Here is a 25,926-nt window from a genome sequence, read left to right as displayed (position 1 = left end):
AAAACAACTTGGATTCTTTCTCTGAATAAAAACGCTGCCAGATCATAGGGTATACGGCAGTGAACAAGATAAACGAAGTTTCTACAGAGCCCACTGAGCGGACGGTTCTGGAGGCAAATATTTAAAGTATAATTGGCGGGTGTGTCAGCGCACACCTGTAATCCCAGCACTCAGGAGGCTAAGGCAGGAGGATTGCTGCGACTTCAAGGCCAGCATGACCTACATAGTGAGACCCTGTTTAAAAATAAGTAAATATAATTGATGTTGGATAAAGGAACAATGTACAGGATGACCTAACCACTCCTGTCTCTTGTAGAAACAGGAAATCTCGTACTGAATTGGAATCTGCCCTTCAGAACAATCTTGGATGATCATTGCACATGAAAGTTTGAATATTCTCCTTCTAAACCAAGGCCTGGCCTTGCCCAGTTCCATGTGCCAGTGTAGTCATTGATGAGTTTTCCTTTCTCTTTCTCTGCCATGTTGTCCGCAGCTGAGAAGAAACGGCTTTGGAAAGAATGGCTTCTTGCAGAGCCGCAGTTTGAGCCTCTTCTCCCCTTGGAGAAACACTTGTAAAGCAGAGTTTGAGGATTCAGACACGGAAACAAGTAGTAGTGAGACATCAGATGATGACGCCTGGAAGTAGGCACAGAAATGTTCACAGTTCATCTGAACCAGTAAACTCAGCTTGTCTGTTTCGGGAATACACAAAAGAAATTACTGTTTTCCTTTTCCTTTTCTTATGTTGAATACTTCATGCACAAGGGAAATAATCATATCCCAAAGAGAGCGCAGTTGGCTTGTTGAGCTTTTGTTATTGTTCTTTCCTGTTACCTGCTTAATAGAGATGTTTGTGTGGTGGGAAAGATTTTAAAATACATGTGCAGAACATACGGGCAATGCACAGGCGGGAGCTGGCAGTGCAGAGGGAGAGGAGCTGGTGCTGTCCTGCAGCAGCAGCAGCTTCCACTACCAGCCCTGGGGCGCTCACTCACCCCTGTGCTCAGGCAATCATTGTCAATGACAAAGTGACTATTGAAGTTATAATTGTATTAAATTAATGCTAATAATTTGGATATTTTATTTTATTTTTGGCTGCTCGGGTAACTTTAGCCCTTAACCAAGCATATGGTTTTTTGTTTTTGTTTTTGTTTTCCTTTTTGGGTACAGCTGTAAAATATTTGGATATAGGAAATGTGTTATTCTTGCAGCCTTGATATTCAGGGTGGATTGTAAAATATAAATTTTTGTGAGATTTCAAATATTAAGATTATTTTGATAACATTATTTACAGATTTAAAAAGATGTGGTTATCACAAGTCTGTTGAGGGGGAAAAACTACTGCATAAAATAACTAACTTGGAATAAATATTTTGCATCATTTTGGATTGTCCTGTGTACAAAGTATATTTTGTGGTGCTTGCCTGTAATCCGAGGACTTGGAAGGCTGAGGCAAAATGATCACTGTAAGTTCCAGGCCAGCTTGACTACATGGTGAGACCCTGACTCAAACCAAAAAGAAAAAAAAGTATATTTTCTCTAAAATTAAGGGGTCGTGGATTTAGCTCAGTGGTTCCTCCACCTGCCTTGCAAGTGTGCAGTCCCAAGTTTGATCCCCGGTACCAAAAATAAATAAATAAAATTAAGGGTAGGTTCTTTTTTTAGGGCAAGTGTTTTTAGAAGTCTGGAAGAACTCTGTATTCAGACACTCCTGTTTCTCATCTTAGCAGAGCTATACACCCCACACTGGAATGCTGGGCAAGCACTCAACCCCTGAGCCATGTCCCCAGCCTTAGCAGATAACTTTTTTTTTTTTTTTTTTTTTTTAATACCAGGGATGAAACTCAGGACCTTGTACTTGCAAGGCAGGTGGCAGAACCACTGAGCTGAATCCCTGGCCCTGGAAGATACTTTCTTGATGCAGAAAATGCTTTGCAATAAGGTGGGGGATTTAGTTCAGTGGCACTGTGCCTGCCTTGCACAGTCCTAAGTTCAAACCCCGGTACCAAAAAAAAAAGAAAAAAAGAAAAGAAGTCCTTTGCAATAAATTATCAGTAATATAATCAGAAACTCAATTTTTGTCCCTTCACCCATATTTTAGTATCTGTGTATGTACATGTTTCCAAATGCAAGTGTTTTAAGAAAGGTCTCTGCCTCAATTTATCTACTAAATAAGAACTTTAAGGGGAAAGACTTGGGCCAGTTCAGGCTAGATGGCTGGTGGAGGAAGCAGGTTATTTCATTCTGTATTTCCCAAGCCACTATCACATGTCCTAGGCCATTATGCAAGGCTCAGGATGCAACAAGTAACCAGTCCAGAAGAGGAGAGAATAAAACAATTGTATTAGAAAAGATGAAACCATAATCCTAGCACTGGGGAGGCTGAGACAAGGAGGCTGTAAGTTCAAGGCTCATAGTGTTTCAGAAAAAAAAAAGTTTAGTTTTAAAATGTAAAGAAAAGATGAAACATTAGGCCAAAGATTTGATGTAGAAGTTAATGGATATCTGGCCCTGAACACTGACATATTTGCTCTCCCTACATTAGTTTGTCCCTAGTAGACACAGGTAACTATGATTACTGTATATCCTACTGGGAAATAAGTTGATGAGTTCTAGGCCTTGTTGTATTTGACAGGGGGGTTGGTACCAGGGATCGAACTCGGGACCTGGCACTTGTGAGGCAGGCAGTGGAAACTGAGCCAAATCCCTAGCCCCTTATTGCATGTTAGAAAGATAACTTCTAGAAGACATTTTGATGCTACGCATAGTTCCTGCTGCCAGTGTTACAGCATAGCAGTCCATATACAAACCAGTGATAACAGTTGAGACAGAGCATAGAGAATTAACTGAAGCAGAAGTGTGATGGACACTTACTATAGTCACGACACCCTCAGAGGCTAAGGCAGGAGAATTGCAAGTTTGAACTGACCCTCAGCAACTTAGCACTTTAGCAAGACCCTTTGTCAAAGCAAAAAAATCAAAAAGGGTTGGGAATATAACTCAATTTGAAGACCCAATACCACTACCACCCCCCAAAAATTATATATATAATCATATGTGGTTGAGTGTAAGATGACTTTTTTTGTTGTCCTGAGAATCAGACCCATGGTATGCCACTGAGCTACATTCCCAACCCCTTAAGTTTTTGAGTCTGGAACTCGCTGAGTTGTCCAGGTAGGACTTGACATTGCCATCTTTCTGCCTCAAACTCCCAAAGTGCTGGGATTACAGGTATGTGCCACTACATCCAGCTTCAGTATTTCAGACATTTATATGCTCCTTTGTTTTTGTTTTTGGTATTGGGGATTGAACTCAGGACCTTAGACTTGCAAGGCAGGCGGCAGAGCCACTGAGCTAAAACCCGAGCCCGACATATATATGCTAATAAGAGAAAACTTGGCCGGTCACAACAGTTTAATTGTGAATCCTGGTGTCACAGTTATATGAGAAATATGCATCCTGCAATAAATGAAATAGCTGGACATTGCAGTCCACACATATAACCCCAGCACTTGGGAGACCGAGGCTACATGTTGAGAATTTGTCTTTTTTTTTTTTAAGACTTTGTCTTTAAAAAAGAAATAGTATATGGGCCTGGATTTAGCTCAGTGGTGCTGCTGCCTACCTCCCAAACACAAGGGCCCAATCCCCGGGAAAGTGGTGGTGGTGGGGAGTATACAATGAACTAAAAACACGTATCAAATTTGAGAAATTAAGATTTGGGCTTTGCCATTTACTAGCTTTTTCAGAACATATTTTTAAAAACAGTCTCAGAATTAAGATGAACTGAGATTCTGCTCCTACCTTGGCTTTGTATATTATATGGGAGGAAATAACTTTAGGTCCCCGTTTCCTGTAGAAAAGGGAGCTTCTTTGAGATATGGGACCAGCCCTCTTTATAACTTGATACATACATGTTTAGACAGTAGTGGGTACTTGGGGGTGTGGAGGGTAATTTGACCAGGCTGCTTGTATTAGAAGGGAGGGATTCCTTTCTAGACTTGATTCCCTCCTCTAATGGATTGGTTATGTTCTCTGACAGTTCTAACTGCTTGGGCTATGCTGATTATCCCCCATCTGCAGCTGAAAAAACAGGAGTGACAGAATGGGAGTTAGGGCGACGGGGTTCAGAAGTGGTGTGCACACCAGGCCTGGTGTGGTACATGCCTGTAATCCTAGTGCTCTAAGAAACTGAGATACGAAACGTGCAGCTTTGAGCTCAGCCTAAGCAACTTAGGTTCAAAGGAATGAATGGCTCAAGATGAAGCTCCATTCAGTCCCTAGTATGGGAGAGGGGAAAACATTTATGGTCGCCTCAAGAGAGGCATGTTGTTAAAAGAACCTTTTATTCTGGGGAAAGATGTTGTCTAGGCAGAATGTCACGTCTCCCACGTGTTCCTGGACTTGTGTTGTTACCTGCTTTGGGATGCAGCCATGAGAAAGATGGTCCTTGCCTGTCAGAGGCTGTTAAACCACCAGAGGTGGAGTAAGTCCCAATGTCCCAGTTAGACTAGAAGGCATCTATCTGTTTGCTCCCCCTTGTAGGGAGGCAAGGAAACCGAGGTGGCGCTGACGTTAGGCTTTTTCAAGCCTGGCTTTCTCCCGAACTGGCACAGCTTCCCCACCCATTCTAACCTGCCCGGGCCTGTGGCTGCTGCCCAGGGAGCCAAGGCTCCTCCCCAAACATAAAACTTGAAGATCCTGTGGACCTCATAATCTAGACTCCTCAGGCTGTCTGCTGTGTCTTCTGCGGGACTAGGCTGCTTTCAGTCCCATGGCCGCCTACCCTGGGGAGCCAGTGCTCCTGCCCTGTGGGTCCTGTGACATGGTTTTCCGCTCCTGGGCCCTGTTGGCCACCCACACTCAGCGCTTCTGCATTGGCCGCCTGACCAGGGAAGTGACTCTTGGAGCAAAGCCCTCTACTGAATCAGGGGGCATCGCGGTAAGGCCTGCACCCCTGTGGCCGGGGGTGGGTAATCCAGCAAGCCTGGACTCAGGTTCTTCATCTTAACCTCTGTCCCTAGACTGTGTCACAAGAACTCCAGGGTCCCCCAGACCAGGAGGTCAGCAAATGTGCTCTAGAGAGGTTAAGAGAGGAGGTAAATCGCTCACCCACCCTTAATTCCCAGGGCTACAAATTTGGAATCTTCTCCCCTCATGCATGTCGCCGCAACACACTGACCATGGGTCAGCAAATGTGCTCTAGAGAGGTTAAGAGAGGAGGTAAATCGCTCACCCACCCTTAATTCCCAGGGCTACAAATTTGGAATCTTCTCCCCTCATGCATGTCGCCGCAACACACTGACCATGGGTCGCTGTTACCTCCAGGTACAGTGGCTACGGCTGTCGCAGCAGGAAATGCGACCCCAGGTAGCAGAGGGCCCCTCGGCTGAGGCTGCGGGGAGCCCTCACGAGCGGCTGTGGGCACTGCAAGGGACTCACACCAGGCGCAGGGCGCAAACTGAAGCACAGGGCCGGGCCCTGGAACAACGTAGCGCAGGTGAGGACGGGGAGCAAGGGACCCGCTCCGCCTCTCCTTAGCAGGCCACAGTCATTTTGACTGTGTCTCTTACTCCCTCAGAACTGAGCCGGCACCTTCAAGGTTTGGCCCGAGTCCGGGGCAGGCTACCCCAACTCCTAGGCCTGACACGAGAGCTGCGAGAGCTTCGGGCTGAGGCGGGGCGGACCAGAGGAGCTCTAGAGGTGTTTGGGGCACGCGTTCAAGAGCTTAAGCCCCAAATAGGGTGAGGCCCTGGCAGAGCGCGGCCGTGGCAGAGGGGTATCACCAGCCGATGGGGATCCGTGACATCGTCTCCTTGTGCCAGAACCCAGTCGAACACGCTGCCAGAAGCTGAGCTCTTACGGCCTCTGCTGCAAGCTAATGCAGGGAGCCTGGCTGCTGAGATTGGGTGAGGACCACAGCGCGGGACAGCCATAGGGACGGAGCTCATCAGTCCTGTTAAGACTTTGTCCCCCCCCACACACACACTCCCTAGGGCCCTCCGCGAGGCTTACATGCGAGGCGGTGGCCGAGACCCTGGCGTTTTGAGCAAGATACAGCAGTTGCAAGCAGAGGCATCAGCGCTGGAGCTGCGGAGGTCGCAGAGCCGCAGGGGTGAACAGGAAGGGGCCGAGCCCGGAGAAAAAGGCGGGAGGAGGGTTCCCATCGGCCTGGGAGCCACTTGAGCAAAAGCCCTGAGGCTGGAAACCTGGGTGACTGTAGCTAGAATCGGAATTGCTAAATCTAGGCTTGGCCAGGGCCTACCTGGCTGGTCACCAGAGGTCAGAAGTGATAAGTCAGATTTGTTCGTCTCAGAAAAGGCAGGTGCTGCCTTGGGGCAGCTTCTGGTCATGGAAGCGGAAAACCAGCGCCTGGAGGCGGAAATCCTGGCCTTCCAGAAGCGGAGGGGCCTGGGCCAGGCGCCCCGGGGTAAGTGGGCACCCCAACCTTAGCCCATCCTCACAGGGTCAGCTCAGAAGGGTGGAGGGACCCTGCATGGTGAACGAGACCCATGTTTGTCAGTTCAAGTCCATACACATATCCACGTATCTGTGCATGAGCCCCGGGACTTAGCTCAATTACCCCCACCCTCCAGTGCTGGGACGCCCTAACTCTTACAATGTTCCTAGGCCCAGGGGAGCCACGACTCCTGAGGGGGAAAGACGCCCCACTCCTCCCTCCACCAGTAGCGCCCCCATTGCCATCACTTCCGGGATCCACAAACTTCCAGTTCTTGGGCGGCGCAGAAAAGGTTGTGAGAACCCAAGGGTGGGGAGGGGAATGGGGTGTCATAGGATCGGCTGTGTGCTGTGCAGGGGGAGCACATGCAGCTAGAAGGCTTTCTGGAGGAATCAACTCTTCCCCACAGCCACTACTTCCTGGAACCATGACCAGAAACCTGGGCCTGGACCCATATGTTCTGCCCACATCTGATGTGCTTGGCCCTGCACCCTATGACCCTGGGTGAGGCCTGCTCCCTCCTTGGACAACCTCTTTGACTTGGCCACTACTGACCCTTAGGGAGACCCACTAGAGCTAAGTTTGGGGAATTTGCAGGGTGGAGGGAGGGAGGGTGAAAGGAGTTTAGTGGTTGTGTGAAGTCTTATGTCCATCAGGGCTGGCCTGGTCATTTTCTATGACTTCCTGCGAGGACTTGAGGCTTCTTGGATTTGGGTGCAACTAATGACTGCCTTGACTCGAAACGGACAGGATACAGGAGGGACCACAGCATTGCCCCCAGCCCTTTGCTTACCCTCGCCTTCAACTCCGGGGCCCACAGGCAACTGTGCCATCCTTGCTAGCAGGCAGCCTGTACCCAGGTCAGTAAGTGGAGCTCATGACTTTGGCGCTTTTAGCCTGTTAAGGCTCAGTCTTTCCTCTTGCAGTTTTCTCACATGTATACAGGGACCATGGTTCCAAGGGCCGAGTCCTACTAGGAAGGGACTTCAGCTCTGGCTTCTGACACTTCTTGGGGTTGTTCTACAGACTGCCTCCATCCCCTTTGGCATCCTTGGTCTGTGAGCTACAGGCCTGGCAGGGGCTCCCATGGGCTAGGACACCACAGCCAAAGGCTTGGGCCTCACTGCCACTATTTGATCGAGATCTGCGGGTACTAAGTGGCTACTGGCGCCTCCCCCTTCGGGCTCTTCCTCTGGACTCCAGCCTCAGCCTAGGGCAGCAGAATGGGATTCCCCAGGTGAGTATGGAGGGTGGGAGCTGGATGTGCTCCAAGGTGCAGATGGTGCCACTGCACACCTGTCTCCCCAGGCAGGCCAAGCTGAGCTCTTTCTACGACTGGTAAATTCGAGAGATGCGGCTGTCCAGGTACTGGCAGAGATCAATCCAGCAAGTGCCCACCAGTACCAGTACCCACCACTGGTGAGGGCCCAACTATAGCTAGATACAAGCTGTGGCCAGCTTTCATTAACCACTATACAAAAAAATCACTACCAGATGTTTTGTGTGTTAACTTACTTGATCTTTACATTTCCTAGATAAGTAGCCTAACATAAAGAACTTAATGTGAACCAAGTTAACCTCACCCTTTGGTTTCATTAATTCAAAGTCCAAAACCTGCACTCTTCACTTCTAGTTCTTGTTAAAGAACGTTCTCCTGCTCCACAGGTATCCAGCTCATCTTCACTGGAAGCCACTGGCTGCACACCTAAATTTGGCTCTACTGAAACGCCACTTCCTACAGAGCCTTTGGCTCCATGAAGGACAATGAGAAGTTTCTGTCACAGCTGACCCAGATCCACCAGGTTTCTGAGCCAAGGTGAATGTGAGACTTATTCCCCAATCTGCAGCTTTACCCTATGCTCTAACATAACATGAGAACTAGGGAGGCAAATAAAGTGAACTCCAACCACTGCACTTATTTTCCTTTTGTAAAAGATTAAATGACTCGTATGTAACACTGCCTGACAATCTTTCTGAAAGGTGACTGTTTTGCTGAAGCCAGCTTTACTGTCAAACTTCATTCAAATCCCATCTTTAGACTTCACTTCTGCCCAGAAGCCTTTCATTGAGGCTCTTCAATTTAAGATGTGCCCATGAATGGGTCCTAGGGCTCCCAAAGAGGCCCTCAGCCAGTGTACCAGCCAAGTGGGCAGTCACATGCTGAAATTTCATACTGGGTCAAGGGCTTGGGGTTCAACCATGTATATCCTACACCCCACCAAAAGAGGGGAGAAAAAGCCTTTTAGGACCCAGAACATGTAAAACTAGGCATCTTTAAGAAGGAAGTTCAAGCCAGACATGGGTTTAAACCCTGCTGAGTTCAAGGCCAACCTGAACTGAGACGCTGTCTCAAAAATCCAAGAAAAGGGGCTGGGGATTTAGCTCAGTGATTCTGCCACCTGCCTTGCAAGCTCAAGGTCCCAAAATCGATCCCTAGTACCACCAAAAAAAAAAAAAAAAAAGAAGTTCAGAGTAAGTCAGAGATTGTACAGGCATGAGTTAGCGGAAAAAGACAAATTCAACACAACTGTTGTCTACACAATTGTTAAAATAGGTTCCAACCTTTTGCTATATACAGCAAGTACGGAGGCACTGTTTGGAACTCATCCAAATTCTGCCTGATCTATGAATTCTAATAGAGATGGCTGACTCATTCAGGGTCTTTTCATGTCACAGGGCCCGTATCCTGGACATCTGCCCAATCGGGCAGCATTAGTATGAGTGCCCTGACCAACATGGAACATACAGAACTGCTGGTCCAGTTTCTGCTTAGCTTCACATCACACAATGAATGAAATGCTCTAGTCAGCCCAGGATCCCACAATAAAGGCTTTAAGCACAATTCCAGACTAGGAACCTTTTATTAGCATCTTTATTTTTGCAGACAGATAATTCCAAGTGTTGATATATTTCAACCTTTCTTTACAGAAAAAGAAAAAATTATATATATGTGTGTATGTGTGCGTGCACGTGCCCCCCACACACAGATTCTTCCAATCATGCAAGTGCCAACACACTCAGCCTCTTTCCCAGAGAGCTCATTTCTCCAATTAAACACACTTTTCCTCAGTGATCTCCTGCCCCCAGGTTTTCTTCATAATTCTTTCCAGGACAGGATAATGGCCCTTAGGTGGAGACAAGGTGAACAGAAGACAAGTAGCACCCAAGGCCTGGTTCACAAAGTCCATCATCCAAGTCTTGTGCGCATAGCCCCCAAAGAGAGACGGCACCACTGAAGTTCGCAAGACTGCTGAGTTCAGTCAAGTATTTGAGAGTAGATATATAGCACCGATGGGAGATAAGGGCCTACAGCCCACACTTGCAAATCATCACCTCCACAGTTAAGACTGGAGCTGGGGTTACAACTTCCAACAGAGAAATAGATACACTGGGACAAAACATGAAACCACAATTTTGGCCACTTTATAAAATCTAGAGTGCCCCAAGGCACAGATATAGCCAATATTTAAGAAAAAGCCATCAAAGCCTCAACCTTTGCTTACCATCTTTATTGAAGTTATACAAAAAGAATCCCAAAAGTGAAAAAATACATTATATACAAAAACACTTTCCCCGGGGAGGAAGGTTCTGCTCCCTTTCTTAACATGCAGTGGTTTCAACTGCAGCTCCAGCCTCCACTGCCCCATCCACTGTGGCCCGGCTGTCAGCCTGTTTCTCAGCCTGGAAGACAAACAGGGAGCCTGGGCATAAATAAATGATCCTGGCTTACATTAGTCCATCGAACGCAAGCAGAGAGAGTGAACACAGGCCCCACCTTGCTGTTTCCTCTACTCAGAGTAATTGCTATAATAGGGACGACAAACCAATAATCATACACTACATGGAAAAGAGCCAGCAATGACTTGCTAATGACTCAAGTGCCTTCTCATACACTCATTAGAGGACCTGTGATACACGACAGAGACACCGATCTACCGTACTGTAACCAAACTGTTATCTACATAGCCATTGTTCTGAGAGGGCAATCCAAACAGGCTCAAAGATGGGGAGTTCGCATATGGGAAGACTGGTTTCCCAAGCCCTGAGAACAAGGGGATGAGGCAAGAGGCCAAATCCACGTTAACTGCCCACCTCCTCCTCCATGCTTCCCGAGACTTCATTTCCACTGGGGACCGCATCCCCGCTGCCTCCATTCACTTCCGGCTCTTGTTTGGCTTTCTTTGCATCATCCTTCCGGGGACTCTCTTCCTCTGGTTTCCTCTGAAGATAACAGTGTGAAGAAGGCTTCACAAATGTGCTTAAGTATTTGGGCGGGGGGTAGTTGAGAATGACCTGGAACTCACTATGTAGCCCAGGCTGGTCTCAAACTCACAGTGATCCTCCTGCCTCAGCCTCCCAGTGCTGGGATTACAGCTGTGCACCACCACGCCCAGCTTTTGTGCTTAAGTATTTTTTAAAAGACAACTTTTAAACTGGGAGTGGTGGCACATGGCTGTAATTCCAGCACATGGGAGACTGAGGCAGGAGGATCAGCTTAAGAGAGAGGCCAGCCTGAACTACATAGTGAGACCATGTCTTAAAAACAAAACAAAAACATCTATAACCCCTGTGGTACAAAGATCCTAAACACCAAGACTCAGCTCCAAGAGTGTCCCTAGCCAAAACAGGGAAGTCCCAACCTGTACCCTGTAGAATAAACTGGTTGGTCCCAATATATCGATTCAGTCTCCCTACCAGAGCCACAGTGGGATACAGTAAGAAGTAGAACTGTGAACAATATCAAAGTGTAAAACATTTGAGGCAGGAAACAAAAAAGGAGGGTGGACTCTCCCAAACAGGAAATAACTACAGAATTATGGGCAGAAGGTAGAAGCTCATGGGAGTTTAAGTATCAGCAGGCCTGCTGCTAAATGAATACTGACAAGGAAAACCTTCCAGCTTCCTAAAATGCACCCATCTGATGAACCTTTCCGGTCAATCTTTGGGAAAAAGCCACAAGAGTTTGATGGGTAGGTAAGATACTGAAATGCTGTCTTCACTCCCAAATCCTCATTACCTTTATATATACATCATTAAGAGGGTTTATAAGGACAGGTGTTCTCTGTGTATTATTTGGGACCCCAAAAGAGGTAGACTGAGAAAAAGAAACAACCACATGTAGGCTTTACCTTCTTTCTGACAAGGTGGGAAATGTCAGTCACACAATTTGATGAGGAAGCACCATCCGTTGTTCTTCGACTGGCAATCTGGCAAAAAAGAAGCCTTTGTCAGCAATGTAAAAATATAAGAAACTATCAGTGAGGCCTAATAGTAAATGACCAAAAAAAACCCCCTCAATACCCACCATGGAGACTGAAGAGCCTCCCCTACTAGGAGTGAAACCTGAAGTAGAGCTCTCCACCTGTGTGAGAGATGACAAATCAAAGGAGGTCCCAACACAGAACCCAGGCCACCCAGTCTTAAGTACTGTGCCCATCATCTAAGCACCTAAGACCTGGTGCTAGTGGCCTCCATTATGGTAGCAAGATCTTCCACACCCATACCAATAAGATATTAAATAAACTAAATCTTCCATGTCCTCACTACAAGACAGAAAGTTTCTCACATCCAACAGCCACAGCCTGGCCACCTTGGGGTCAGTCCTCAATGCAGCACAAATCTATACAGTACTATCCTCAGAAACAATAGCTTCTACTTATTAAGAAATTCCTATTTGTCTGGTACTGTCTAAAGTAATTTACACATTGTATTATCGTTTCTATTTTACAGATAAGTCAGAGGTAGAAAGCTGAATGCCTATGGTCACACACACTAGCACAGATGGAATTCAAACCTAGGCCAGTTCTAAAGCCTGCTGTCTGTTACAACAGGAATAATGAGACAAGCACTCCCCATTCCGTCCAAGGAAACCAAGTCATGACAAAATTTCTAAGGCATATAGAACATTAACAGTACCAAATATGTTGTTTAAAAACTTTAAAAGGAAACTCAGGGCTGGGAATATAGCTCAGCAGCGCAGTGCCTGCCTGGCATGTGTGAGGCCGAGTTCAATTCCTGGTACAAAAGAAAAGGGAAAGTGAACGAACCAGAGTAGCTTTCAGTGCCAATTCAGCTACATTTCCACTACGTTGGGACTCCTTTGCATCTTCTATCTTCTCTCTGATTTCTGGTAGCAGTTCTTTCAACTCCTCAATTTCTTTCTCATATTCAGTAGATGATCCTTCAGCCTCCTTCATCTGCTCGTTTAGTACAGCTACAAAGAATAAGTGAAAGCAATCAGTAACAATTACCACAAAAGTATCCATTTTTAACCTTTTCCATTACTGGATCAACATTATCATGAAGCAGCTGCTAATCACTCACCCATTCTCTTTTCAATAACTTCAACAGATCTGCTAAACTGTGCCACTGCCTCGTCATACTGAGAGTTGTATCCATAGGCCAAGCCCAGCTGGTAGTGAGTCTCTGCAAGGAGACGGTCATGGGCTTCCAAGTACTGCTCCTGCAGGGCCAGGCAGGCCTGGAACTCCTCCACAGCCTGGATATAGTTCTCTAGTGAAAATAGAATCAACAACGATTGAGGGCCAGAGATTTAGCTCAGTCGCACTGCGTCTGCCTCACAACCACAAGGTCCTGAATTGGCTCCCTAGTATGTTGGGGGAGGGGGGCTTCAAAAAGTATTTTTAAGACTCAAAACTTCCTCTAAGGAATGCTTCCCTAGTTTACCTTTCTTTCTTTCTCTTTTCTTTCTTCTCTTCTCTCTCTCTCTCTCTCTCTCTCTCTCTCTCTCTCTCTCTTAGCATCTACAGGATGCCTGGCTATACAGAATGACAAAATGATAAAATGACTTAAAAAAAAAAAAAAAAACTACAAAGGCCTGGGGGAGTATAGCTCAGTAGCAGAGCATGTGCTGAAACATGGATGTGCAAGGCCCTGACTTTGATCCCCAGCACCAAAAAACAAAACAACCCACTGAGATGTTCAGATTATCACTGTTCTAGAGAACCATGAAGAGGTCAAACCTGTTGTTTTAAAGCCAACCACCTATCATTAATCAAGGTGGACTCTAGAAAAATCTCTCACAAGGGAAAATGGAGTATGAGGGAAGCTGGAAAAAAGAATAAGCATTACCAGATTCAACACTAACTTCTCCAAGTTTAAGATGTGCCTGTGCAGCATAAAGCTGGGCTTCTTTTGTTTCTTGCCTAGAAGGAGAAAAGCTGATCAGAAACAGCACTTTTCTAACTGTAACTGCTTTCAATTTTCAATCCCCAAACTCCCAATTAGAAGGTAGAAACACGAAGTTTTACCTTTTAAAAATTATCTTTGCTAAATCCAGCATATCCCAGGCAAGCTCTAGGTTTCCAATGTCCTCCTCTTCACTTTCTTGAAGAGACTAAAGCATATCCAAATGATTAAGAATGTAAATGTATAGTTCAGCTAGGCTGGAGGGTGCAGGTGGGGTTCAGGCTTTATTCTAAATCATCACCTTAATGTAAAAAGCACTATGTTGAGTACTGTGAGTACTGTCCTCACAGATGTGACCCTCTGGGATCCAACATCTCAGTCTATTGTAAGCATGAGTAAAAGGTCCCAACATCTAAGCAAGAACCATCCGTCTTCAGAAACCATGCCTAAACCAGGCATGGTGGCGCACACCTGTAATCCCAGCACTCGAAAGGCTGAGGCAGGAGGATCACTGTGAGTTTGAGACCAGCGTGGGCTACACAGTGAGTTCCAGGTCAGTCTCAACTACATAGTGACACCCTGTCTCAAAAAACCAAAAAAGAAGGAGGAAAAAAACAAAACAAAACAAAAAAAACGCCTGCCTTGCAAGCATAGGGACTCGAGTTCAACCCCTGGTACCCCCCTCCAAAGGACACCATGCCTATACTACTAAGTCCTACAATTAAAAAAGCAGATAATACTGAACTTACCTTGTTTTCAAGAATGGATTCATTTGGTGTTTCTTCAGCCTTATCATTTTCTTTATCCTCTTCTTCTGAGCCTTCAGTTTCTACAAGCAAAAATTCCACAGAATGGAAAATGTAACTATAATCTGCTTACTCTAAAGACTCCAACAATATATGCCATCCTGTATTCTGAGATAAGACAGCTATAAACTAATCCAAGTCAGTTAACACCTGATCTGAACATAAAGACAGTGGTTACATTCAAATTCAAGTTTTATCTTAATTTAGAGCCTATAACCTATGGATCAGATCTGTGGCAATGAAAAGGATGAGCAAATACTCTGGTTTCTCTTCTTACATAAATGTTTTGCCTTTTTTACAAGGCTGTGTTTTTCTTGTAAAAGTCAACATAGATTATTCAGAATGAGACTGATTAGCTGCTACTGCTGCTTATTCCTTGAGTAAAGCTTATATCCCCCCCTTAGACAAAAAAAAGATAACCTTGGCCAGTGTTTCCACTGTCTTTAGATGCCACACATTAAACAATACCTCACGTTCAAAAAGTGCCCAAAAGTTAAAATTATCTTAGTCCATTCAGAAAAAAGAACATCTGTCAAAGGACTAGCTTTCCCACAACAAAGCTGTGGAAAAAATGCTTTTTCCTGACCAAGCTCACGAATGGGCATGCCACAGCCTCCAGCCAGCTCTAGCATATACAGAATTTGAATGACCAAACTAGTTATTTCAATGATTCCTTTTAAATTTGTGGCCACATTTGACACCATTTATTTCACCTGTTGATATACACTTGAAAGTCAACTGGTTAAAAGATAAACTACTAATAAAGCACTCTACATTGAATAACTTGATAAAACAACTTTTATTTTTCAATGCTAAAGGTTGAAGCTAGGGCCTCTGCACTGAGCCACATTCCCAGCCCTTTTTAAAATTAAGACAAAGTCTCACTACATCACTAAATTGCTCAGGCTAGTCTCCAACTTTCAATCCTCCTACCTCAGACTCCCAACACTTAAAATGTGGAGGATTAGGTGTTTTTCAGTGGTATACTGCTTGCCTAGCATGCCTAAGGTCCTGGGGACTAACAGAGGAGGGGGCTTGTACCAGCCTAGGTTTAGAGAAATTTTTATTTTGTAATTTTTTAAAGATAATTTTAAAACAAATATGTGATCAAGAAATTTCTGATAAGGGATGGATAAAGAAAAAGACTAAGGAAGATGGGGATGTAGCTCAGCTGTACAGTGTCTGCCTGGCAAGCATAAGATCCTGAGTTTGATCCCTGGTACTGCCCACAAAAAAAAAAAAAAAAAAAAAAAAAAAAAAAAAAGAAAGAAAGAAAGCTGCCTTCAGTAATATAATGTAGCATATGAAGAATAATATATTGACAGTAGGTCTAGGATCAGATTTAGTACTATAACTATGATAAGGGTCATATGACCTTTAATGCTCAACTTCACTATAAGTATTAATCTATATTAAGTACTGTTTTATATACCTAAATATTATTTTATAATTCAAAGCAATATACAGAATATAACATATCTACTATAGCTTATCAAAGTCCAATATAAGAGAATCAGCAGAGCTTTTAAAATCCTTGCTCATTATTATTAAGATCAAGAGGGCCAAGCCAGGCGTGGTGGCACACGCCTGTAATCCCAGCACTGGGGGCGAGGGCTGAAGCAGGTTCAAGACCAGCCTGGGCTACATAGTGCGTTCCAGGTCAGTCTCAACTACATAGTGAGACCCTGTCTCAAAAAAAAAAACCAACCAACAAACAAAGACAGCCAGGGATTTAGCTCAGTGGTTCCGCTGCCTGCCTCACAAGTGCAAGGTCTAAAGTTGGATCCCTGGTACCAAGAAACAAAACAAAACAAAACAAAAAAAAACTAAACATCAAGAGCCTGGCCAGCTTATTAACAATCCCAGCACTCCAGGAGGCCGAGGCAAGAAGACCACAAGTTTCATCCTGCCCTGGGAAATTCAGTGAATTAGCAAGACTGTCTAAAAATAAAAAGGGCCAGGGATGCACTTCAGTGCAAAGGCCCCTGGTTCAATCCCCAATATTGTAAATAAAATAAGACACAGACTGAGGGCAAAGAGTGTAGATCAATGATGAATGATGTCCTAGTCTTGACCCTCAGCTCTCCCCAAAAAAGATTTTATGAGTACTTTGTCCTCAATAAACTTCTACAACTCAAGAAACAGACCAACAGTGCTACCATTCAGCCAATTCACCTCCAATTACTATGCCTGTACTGGCTGGAGTGCAGGGACCTGCCCACAGTTAGAGAAGTAGTTTACCAAAATGTTCACATATCAAAAAGATTGGCCTTTGAAAAACTTTAACTTAAGAAAACTGACGTAGTCTGGCAATTACATAGAATAATAACTGGAGTATACCTGTTATTAATGCCAAAGTTAGATGAACCTTATGTATACAGTAGAATCCTCAAATGATAGCACAACTTAAGTCAGACGTGCCAATTACTAATTAGAGGCTTATGTATCTTGATGGATTGCATTTAGAGAAATAAAATGAGACAAAAAAGCATCTATACTTTATAACATGTATGAAAAAGTATGAAAATTTTCAATTTAGCAGCCAAAGCAAGCATGAAATGTGGAGGGAAAGCAGCAGAAAGACTCATGGCTAAGTTTTTCTTTTCTCTTTTGCAAGGAGGGGTGCTGTTTTAACTAATGCGAACAAGCCTCTAAACATTTCCTGAAGACTAAAAGTAGAAAGAGGCACCAGAATTCTTTAACCCTGGTGATAGAAGATCCAAAGTTAATGGTCTTCATTTAAATGGCATGCCTGCTTAAGTGTACCAATTCACTGGATTCTACTGCTCTTTGTTCCTGCTTCCTAAAGCAGACAAGAGAAACCATGTGAAAAGTAAATTCAAAAATCCAGAGGCATGCAAGTGAACATCCATTCAGCATTCTCTGCCAGCCTAGCCCACTATTTTCTTACCTACCCCAACCCCTCTCATCCACTTTTTCCATCCCTTTATTGGCTAGTATGGCAAAGTTACTGATAGCTAGCCAAAGACCTATTTTGCAGTTAGTAAAAGCGTTAGTTTATAGGCTGGCTAAGACTTTCTGCTTCTGATTGAAATTACTTATCACAACCTTTTTAATCATCCCCATTTTCATTTAGCCCTTTCTTAATCCAAAGGCAGACAGAAAATCCTGAATGGAAGGCTGACTTTTACCCATGATTAGTGAGTCAAAATCCAGAATGTACTCCACCCACTGCAGCTCTTGCATATCCCAGTTACCTTCACCCTCTTTCATCTGTTCTTCTCTCTCTTGGGTCTCTTCATTAGCAGCTATCTTAACTTTGTCTTCAGGTGCTTTCTCAGTAGCCCTCTGGGCTACTTTGGTTTCAACCCCATCTCCAGCTGCCTCAGACTCTTCTACAGGCAGCTCAATCTCCTCCTGGCTAGGAACCAGTTCTGCCCCGACCTTATCCTCTAGACCTAAGTCACCTTTTGTTTCTGTCAGTGTTTCTGCAGAAGTCTGTGCTTCAACAGGAGTCTCATCTCCTACAGCTTGCCCACTAACTGGACCTTCCTGAGGGAGAACTGTGGCTTCTTGCTCTGGCTTTTCAGAGACTTCTGATCCAGACTGTGGAGCTAAGGCCTCAGTGGCCTCCGTTGTCACTACTAGTGACTCTTCAAAAGAAAGCTCTTCTTGCCCTACCAGTTGCTCCTGCAAAGCCTTTCTTGGCTCATTTTCAGAGGCAGCTACCTGTCCCTCTGGCTCATCCCCACCCACATCCATTGGCGTGACTGTCAGCTCTACAGGCTCTGCTTCGACCTCCATCTCCGCTGCAGTTCCCTGCTTCTCCAGAGTCACAATGGGCTGCTCTTTCGAATTTTCTTTTGGCTTCTCCTTTGTGCTCACAATTAACTCTTCCTGCTCCTCCTGACCTCTTTCACTACATTCTTCTTTTTGGATGTCAGTTCCAAAAACTGGTTTTCCTTCCTCTGTGTCTGGAGCTTTCTGTTCTGGGTTCCTGGTCGTGACCTCAGCTTCATCCCGTCCTTCTGGTCCTGCTGTTCCTTTTGACTCTTCAGAGGTTTCAGTCAGCTGATGTGGAGTCAATTCGACTGTTAGCTTCTCTGTAGGCTCACTTATATCCATATCTTCTCTTCCGTCCTTCTCCAGTTCACGCTTCTGTTCCAAATCAGTTTCAGGCTTTGCCAGAGACTTGCTTTCTGTTTTTTTTGCAGCTTCGTTTTCTCCCATGGCGTCATAAACCTGTTCTCTCAACTCTTCCCTTGCTTCCTCTACATGGTTAAAGAACATGAAGCATAAACACGTCTTCGAGTTTAATGGTAACAGCATACATGGAAACTAAAAATACATTCCCTTTAAACCCTCAAATGGCCTGGCTTAAGTTTTAGCAGATGGCCTAAAAATTACCTGCCCCCTTGAGAAAAGCAAAGGAAGAGTCCCAGCTAGCAGAGCAACTTATGCAAAAGAAACCCAAGCTCCATAAACGAGGTATCCTGTTACTTTGAGCATTCTGATTACCAGTTAGGTAAGAGATGTCAAGCTTTTCATTCTCCTTTAAGCATTAAAGATCCATCTGGTTTGTAAAACTCTAGTAGCTAAACTCAGGTTAGAAATAATTTTCTTAACAAAAACAGTGCTCCAAAAGTACTATTATTAACATAACTGAGCTTCATAAACTGATTTAAAAATTTGCATGAAAAAATATTGTATTGGGCCAGGGATTTAGCTCAGTGGTTCCGCCGCCTGCCTCACAAGCACAAGGACCCAGGTTCGATCCCTGGTGCAAACAAAACAAAACAAAACAAAACAAAACAAAAAAAAGGCATTATTATCTAAATCACCTATTTAAATAACAAGGTTTCCTTGATTATATTAATCTCTTACAAAAGCCTATGTTCAATAATAGGCTACCCTACCCCACTGCAGTCTGTACTAGATGCAGGTATCACCATCAACATCTGTGAGACTAGCCAGGGCAGGAAACAGAGCCCTGTTTCCATCACCTGTATATAAGAAGTATACGTCACATGTTTTGAATATCAGATGCAACCCCACATACCATCTATGTTATCATTATTTTCTGCTACAGATTCATCTTCTGTTTTTTCTTCTTCCACACGTACACCTTCCAAAGCATTTCCCAACACACCATTCTCCATTCTATAAAGTGAAGAAAAAGCACCAATCATATTAACATCCAGAACTTAATAATAATAAATAAATATATATAAATCATGCAGAAAATGTACCATAAAAGCATGAGGAAAGTAAGTGTAGATAATATAAAACCACATAAGCTGGGTGTGGTGGCAGACGCTTATTATCCCAGCTCCCCTGCAACCTGAAGCAACAGGATCACAGGTTCAAGCATAGCCTGGGCAACTTAATGATTTAGTGACAGCTGTCTCCAAATAAATAAGGCCAGGTATGGTGGTGCATGCCTGTAATCCCAGCATGCAGACTGAGGGAGGATCACTTAAGAGTTTGAGGACAGCTACATAGTTGAGTTCTGTTTTTGTTTTTTGGGTAACGGGGATCAAACTCAGGTCCTTGTGCTTCAAGGCAGGCAGCGGAAGCACTGAGCTAAATCCCCAACCCATATATAGTGAGTTCTCAAGACCAACCAGACCCTGTCTGAATGAATGAATGAATGCATGCTGAGGGAGCTCAGTGACAGAATAACCGTGAGTTCAACACCTAGTACCAAAAATAGATAAATAATATTCCAAACTGCATTTACACCCCATATCTGCAGACTCAAAAAAATTCTAGCACAAATTTTCACTGTAAGTTAACTGCATGTTCCAAATGACCACTAGAACAGAGATCAATGCATAAAGATCATTTGCTAGTTTACACACCTCAATATATTTTATTCTGTTGGACAATTAATATAGTTTCCAATAGCAAGACTACTTGTACTGTTTACTAGACATGCTCACATGCTACTTATTTCAACTTGTTCTCCAATCTTCATTGAAAGTCACTGCTTTAGGCTAGCTAGCTCATGACACATTTAAGGGTTCCTCCTCTCCTTCACCTCTCCATACTCAACTTTAATCAATTACTGACCATTCACTAAATAAAAAGATTTCTGCTTCTTTTTTTTTGAGACAGGGTCTCACTATGTAGTTGACACTGACCTGGAACTCACTATGTAGCCCAGGCTGGACTCGAAATCACAGCGATCCGCCTGCCTCAGCCTCCCAAATGCTGGGATTACAGGCATGTGCCACCACATCCAGCATAAGATTTCTGCTTCTAATGACCCCAAAAGTAAAAACTTCAATACTTCGGTTCTTTGCATCAAGCATCATCCACCACCTCCATCAGTATTTCATGCACTCTCAATGCCCACTTTGTAGGCAAAACCAGCCTCACTCAGCTCTTGTGAAATTCTAAACTAGTAAACATACAGCAAACAAACTTCAGTTTGTAAATACATCAAAGTGAGATAAAACATTCTACTTAAAAATCAAACACTCACAAGAAGGCTTAAAAGACATACCTTGCCAGTTCCAAAAGTGACTTCCCATAGAAAAAGAAGGCTTCTCCACACTCATTAGCTGTTTCTCCATACTTCTTACCTCTATAAACAGAATAAACATCTAAAATTTGTAAATCTAAAATACTGCAAGTTAACATCAACAACGCATGAAATTAATGTTACGATTCCTCATCTATATATAATGTATATTCTAAATAACATCAATTTGTTCTAATTAGTATATAATCCAGGGGCCAAATTATATGAAAGGATCATGGCTGGGCAGCTAATAAGCATTTTTTTTTTTTTTTGGTACCAGGGATAGAACTAGGGTCCTTGCGCTTGAGAGGCAGGAGGTAGAACCACTGGGCTAAATCCCTGGCCCTATTTTTGGTTAATCTTAACTCATCCTTTTTTTTTTGGTACTGGGGATTAAACTCGGGACCTTGTGCTTGTGAGGCAGGCAGTGGAACCACTGAGCTAAATCCCCGGTCCCTTAACTCATCTTTTTTTTTCTTTTGAGACAGGGTCTCATTATGTAGTTGAGACTGACCTGGAAATATGTAGCCCAGGCTGGTCTTGAACTCAGAGATCCTCCTGCCTCAGCCTCCCGCTGGGATTACAGGCGTGAGCCACCACACCCAGCTTGACTTATCATTTTATACATCAAAACACCTAAAAATTTACCAGATAAAATTTGACCTCTACCCCCTACACATTCCTTAATATCAGAGCCCCAATTCAAACCCAGATAGGGGTATACAAAGAGGCCAGTATATTACACATATCCATCAATAATACACTGTTCTGGATGTTATAACAGGGAGCTGAGATAGGAAAAAGCGAGCTTCAAACCCGATATCCATAAATGTTTCATTCTTAAGATTTATTTGCATAAATTGAATGAAGTGTAACCAACTAATTAGGAAACACGATTGACCTTCCATTGTACATCTTAGAAGCTGGCTCAAAAGTTCTATAGCAAAGCTATTGCTTGCTTAAAGTTTTAAGTTATTCTTTTTTCTCTCAGATTTGAAGAAACAGTCTTTGGGGGAGGATGGAACTACATGGCACAACACTTGAGTAGCATGCACAAGACCCTGGGTTCAATCCACAACACCACAAACTGTCTTTGTGAAAATAAATCTTGTTTTGTTTGTTTGTTTGTTTTTGGTGAAAATACATCTTTAAGGCACTCAAACTCACCTGTGCAACCAAGATATAGTTATGGCCACCTTGTGGTAGCTATTGACTTCCAACCAGTCACAACAGCAGATAAAAGACACTATTTTAAAAATTGTTGAGTCAGGCACGATGGCGCACGCCTGTAATCCCAGCACTCGGGAGGCTGAGAGGCAGGAGGATCGCTGAGTTCGAGACCAGCCTGGGCTTCACAGTGAGTTCCAGGTCAGTCTCCACTACATAGTGAAACCCTGTCTCAAAAAAGAAAAAAGCAAAACAAAAAAAACCTATGCTAATAATAGCATTAGTGTAGGATGACCACTTATCATGACTTACTTGAAACTGAGCCATTTCCCCAGCCATGGAACTTCCAGTATTAAACTGGAAAAGGCCCATTGAATTTAGTAAATCATCTGCCTAACATGTGTGAGGCCCTGGGTTCCACCCCAGCACTGAAGAGAGGAAAAAAAAAGACACTGGCCGATACCTTTAACCCTAGCTACTCAGGAGACTGAGGAAAGAAGATTACATGGTTCAATGCTAGCCTAGGCAATTTGTGGGGTGGGAAGTGTTGAGACAGGGTCTGGCTATGCACGTAGCCCAGGCTGGCCTCCAACTCTTGGCAATTCTTCTGTCTCAGATTGATACCATGCCCAGATTTGCCTAAGCAACTTACTGAAACCCTACCTCAAAATTTTTTTTAAAGTGGGTATGGGGTATGTGGCTTGGTGGCAGAATGTTTGCTTAGCATATATATACAAGGACCTGGTTCTAATTCCTAATACCACAAAACAAAGCCTTGGGATGTATGGAACAAATGAGGGGAAGTAGACTCCTCTAAATAATGGGATTAGAATACAAATTATCTGGGCCGGGTGTGGTAACCCACGCTCAGCAATTTCATAGTTATGGGAATAGACTCCTATACAATAAAACTGAACCATTTTGCGGGGGTTTTTGTTGTAGTTGCAGTGCTATGGCTCAAACCCAAAGCCTCCTGTAAGGCAATCATTCTACCACTAAGTTATACCTCCAATCCTTATTCTTCACTCTTTCACCAACAGAAGTGTTTTATTTGTGTCTTTTAGGTTTATCCCAGGGCTTTATGCTAAAACAACTCTTTATAAATATACTGGCAATATAATAGCATAGGTACTTACAAGAGACTGGCTGCTTCCTGGAATGCATTGACAGCCGCTGGAATATCTCCCATCACCAGATGTTTCTGTCCCAACCCTAATAGCTTCTTAGCTTCATTATCCACATCCATACTGTAAGGAGAAGATTTGTTTGGTTTTTTTTTTTTTGGTACCAGGGATCAAACTCCGGGCCTTGCGCTTGCAAGGCAGGTGCCAGAACCACTGAGTCAAATCCCTGGCCCAGGAGATTTTTAGATCAAGTACTGATCAAATTAACATCTGTTAAACACCTGCTACCTTTAAATCATAACTACTGCAGGCAAGATCTAGCTAACTTAAATTTTTTGCCACTGCAAAAGCAAATCTCAAAGACAATATTTTCAGAAGCTTCACTAAAATAACTATTTTTTTTTTTAAAGAATAAGAAATTTTTATTGAGGGAAAGAGAGTTCCTGCCTGAGAGGGACAGGCAGGGGCACCCAGAAAGTGGGTTGTCTCTTCACTAGAACATTTTAAAGTTTTATCTACTTCATATACAAAGTCTTTACTGCATGTTACTTGCTAATTAACCAGTATATGAAGGAATCATTATTTATACAGACTATGTAAGCTTAAAAAAAAAAGAAATTAAGAAGGCTGAGAATGTAAGTCAGTGGCACAGCACAGGCACAAGGTCCTGAGTTCAATTCCCAAAACCAGGAAAAATGTTTAAGAAACAGGTAAATATGACAACAAACACTGCTCTCAACATTAAGACAATGTCATGCTAGCATAAAGAACAGCAAGTAGAACAAAAAGGAGAAAACAAAGAGTTCAAAAATGGATCCACATGGGCCAGGGATTTAGCTCAGCAGTTCGGTGGCCTGCCTCGCAAGCACAAGGACCCAAGTTTGATCTCCGGTACCACAAACAAACAAAAAAAAAACAACAAAAATGGATCCACACACATATGGCCAACTGAAATTCTAACAATGCCAAGAAGCCAGTTCAATGGAAAATGGATAATCTTTTCTTTCTGAGGCAGACTCTGGCTACATAGTTCAGGCTGGCTCTGAATGCACAGCAGTCCTCCTTGCCAGCCTCAGCTTCTGGAGTGCTGGGATTACAAGTGTGCACCACCATAACTGGCCTAATGTTTGCTTTTTTGTTTGTTTTGATGCCAGGGATTGAACTCGGGTCTGGTGGCAGAACCACTGATCTAAATCCCCAGCTCCACTTTTGCTTTTTGAAAGATAATTTTATAAAGAAAAAAAAAAGGGGGGTAGGCAGATTGGAAGAAAATTTATGCAAAACTTCCATGTGACAAAGCACTCCAATATAAAAAGAACTTTCATTGTTGTTTTGTTTTTGCCGTTCTGGGGATCAAACTTGGGACCTTGTGTTTGTGCGGCAGGCAGCACCACTAAGCTAAATCCCCAGCCCTAAAAAGAACTCTTACAATTCAATAAAAAGTCAACTTAAAACACAGGCAGAAGATCTGAACACATTATCAAACATATAGACAGAAAGAGTAGTACCAGTATTGTACATTAAAGATTATGTTAAGAAAAGTTGTCCAACAGAATTTGGTGAGTATGAGTAAGCAGAATTAAGTCATTTTAATTATAATATTTTAACACAAGAAACACAGACACAGGTCGGGCCTAATGGTGCATTCCTGTAATCCTAGCACTCCTGAGGCTAAAGCAGGAGGATTGCCATGAGTTCAAGGCCAGCCTGGACTACATAGCAAGACCCTGCCCTTAAAAACAAAAAACAAAAAGGGCTGGAGGGCCAGGGATTTAACACCTGCCTTACAAGCGCAAAGTCCTAAGTTTGATCACCAGTACAAAAAACAGGGGTGGAGGGCAGTGGAGGCTGGGGATTGAGCTCGTTGACCCTGTGCCTGCCTTGCAAGCACAAGGTCCTAAGTTCAATCCCCAGCACTAAAGAGAGAAGGGAAAGGGGGAGGAAGGAGGAAAACTCAAAGACATTTTTTTTCTGGTACTCTATACTATAAATTACAGGCAACCTTGCTGTTTGGTCTTGTTATCAATTAAAAATGAGCAGAGATGGGCCAGGGATTTAGCTCAGTGGTTCGTGGCCTGCCTTGCAAGCTTAAGAACCCGAGTTCAAACCCCAGTACCAAAAAAAAAAAAAACATGAGCAGATAAGTCAGGCATAGTGGTATACGCTTGTAATCCCAGCACTTAGGAGGCTGAGGCAGGAGGATCACTGTGAGTTTAAGACCAGCCTGGGCTACATAGTGAGTTCCAGGTCAGTCTCAACTACATAGTGAGACCCTGTCTCCAAAAAAAAAAAAAGAGAGAGAGCAGAGAGTAAATGGAAATAAAAAGAATTAAAATGTGTTATATACATGTACCAACTCCCCACAACAAATGTAATCATGACTGCAAACATGTACTAATAAAAATTAAAATTTGAAAAAAAGGGAAATCTTAGCAATTAAAAGTATTTGTCAGAAAATTATTTTCTATGATGTTTATAATAATATTTTTTTAATTTCAAGAAAAAAAATCATGTGCTGAGTGTGGTGGTACATGCCTATAATCTCAGCACTCTGGGAGGCTGAAGTTAGAGGATCACAAGTCCCAACCTAGCATGGGCAACTAAGGAAGACCCTCTCTCAAGATAAAAAAGAGCTGGGGCCGGGGATTTAGCTCAGCGGTTCGGTGGCCTGCCTTGCAAGCACAAGGACCCAAGTTCAATCCCCGGTACCAAAAAAAAAAAAAAAAAAAAAAA

General features: G+C 43.6%; 3 protein-coding genes across 9 annotated transcripts in view; 2 read left to right on the top strand and 1 right to left on the bottom strand.

Annotated features, from left to right (window-relative positions):
* The window catches only part of Gpbp1l1 (GC-rich promoter binding protein 1 like 1), a 51,465-nt gene extending 50,111 nt beyond the window's left edge, over positions 1–1,354 (top strand). For both annotated transcript variants that reach the window (XM_010610184.2, XM_010610185.3), the window contains exon 12: positions 494–1,354. In XM_010610184.2, the coding sequence (XP_010608486.1) occupies positions 494–646 (153 nt within the window). In that variant the 3' untranslated portion in view covers positions 647–1,354. The remainder of the gene's footprint in view (positions 1–493) is intronic.
* Positions 1,355–3,575: 2,221 nt separating this feature from the next.
* Positions 3,576–8,506, top strand: Ccdc17 (coiled-coil domain containing 17). Its single transcript, XM_033767461.1, is given in 11 exon segments — positions 3,576–4,942; positions 5,025–5,099; positions 5,329–5,500; positions 5,582–5,909; positions 5,997–6,115; positions 6,317–6,430; positions 6,631–6,964; positions 7,117–7,320; positions 7,487–7,697; positions 7,769–7,879; positions 8,126–8,506. Coding segments are annotated over 11 exon segments (1,929 nt in total). The 5' UTR covers positions 3,576–4,774; the 3' UTR covers positions 8,219–8,506.
* Positions 8,507–9,302: 796 nt separating this feature from the next.
* Nasp (nuclear autoantigenic sperm protein) overlaps positions 9,303–25,926 on the bottom strand; it is a 27,715-nt gene continuing 11,091 nt past the window's right edge. For 4 of the 6 annotated variants that reach the window (XM_010610178.2, XM_010610182.3, XM_010610179.1 and 1 more), the window contains exons 4-16: positions 23,206–23,316; positions 20,885–20,965; positions 19,436–19,536; positions 17,634–18,647; positions 14,359–14,438; positions 13,732–13,817; positions 13,553–13,626; positions 12,785–12,973; positions 12,508–12,674; positions 11,766–11,822; positions 11,590–11,667; positions 10,553–10,681; positions 9,303–10,141 (exon numbers count right to left, since the gene is read on the bottom strand). In XM_010610178.2, the coding sequence (XP_010608480.1) occupies positions 10,061–10,141; positions 10,553–10,681; positions 11,590–11,667; positions 11,766–11,822; positions 12,508–12,674; positions 12,785–12,973; positions 13,553–13,626; positions 13,732–13,817; positions 14,359–14,438; positions 17,634–18,647; positions 19,436–19,536; positions 20,885–20,965; positions 23,206–23,316 (2,248 nt within the window). In that variant the 3' untranslated portion in view covers positions 9,303–10,060. The remainder of the gene's footprint in view (positions 10,142–10,552; positions 10,682–11,589; positions 11,668–11,765; positions 11,823–12,507; positions 12,675–12,784; positions 12,974–13,552; positions 13,627–13,731; positions 13,818–14,358; positions 14,439–17,633; positions 18,648–19,435; positions 19,537–20,884; positions 20,966–23,205; positions 23,317–25,926) is intronic. The other 2 variants (XM_010610181.3, XM_010610183.3) reach the window with 2 other exon arrangements.

This window comes from Fukomys damarensis, unplaced genomic scaffold, assembly GCF_012274545.1.
Source record: "Fukomys damarensis isolate Sample0158 unplaced genomic scaffold, DMR_v1.0_HiC HiC_scaffold_23, whole genome shotgun sequence".
Lineage (NCBI taxonomy): Eukaryota > Metazoa > Chordata > Mammalia > Rodentia > Bathyergidae > Fukomys > Fukomys damarensis.
Note: the sequence above shows the minus strand (reverse complement) of the source record. Positions and strands in the feature narration are given on the sequence as shown.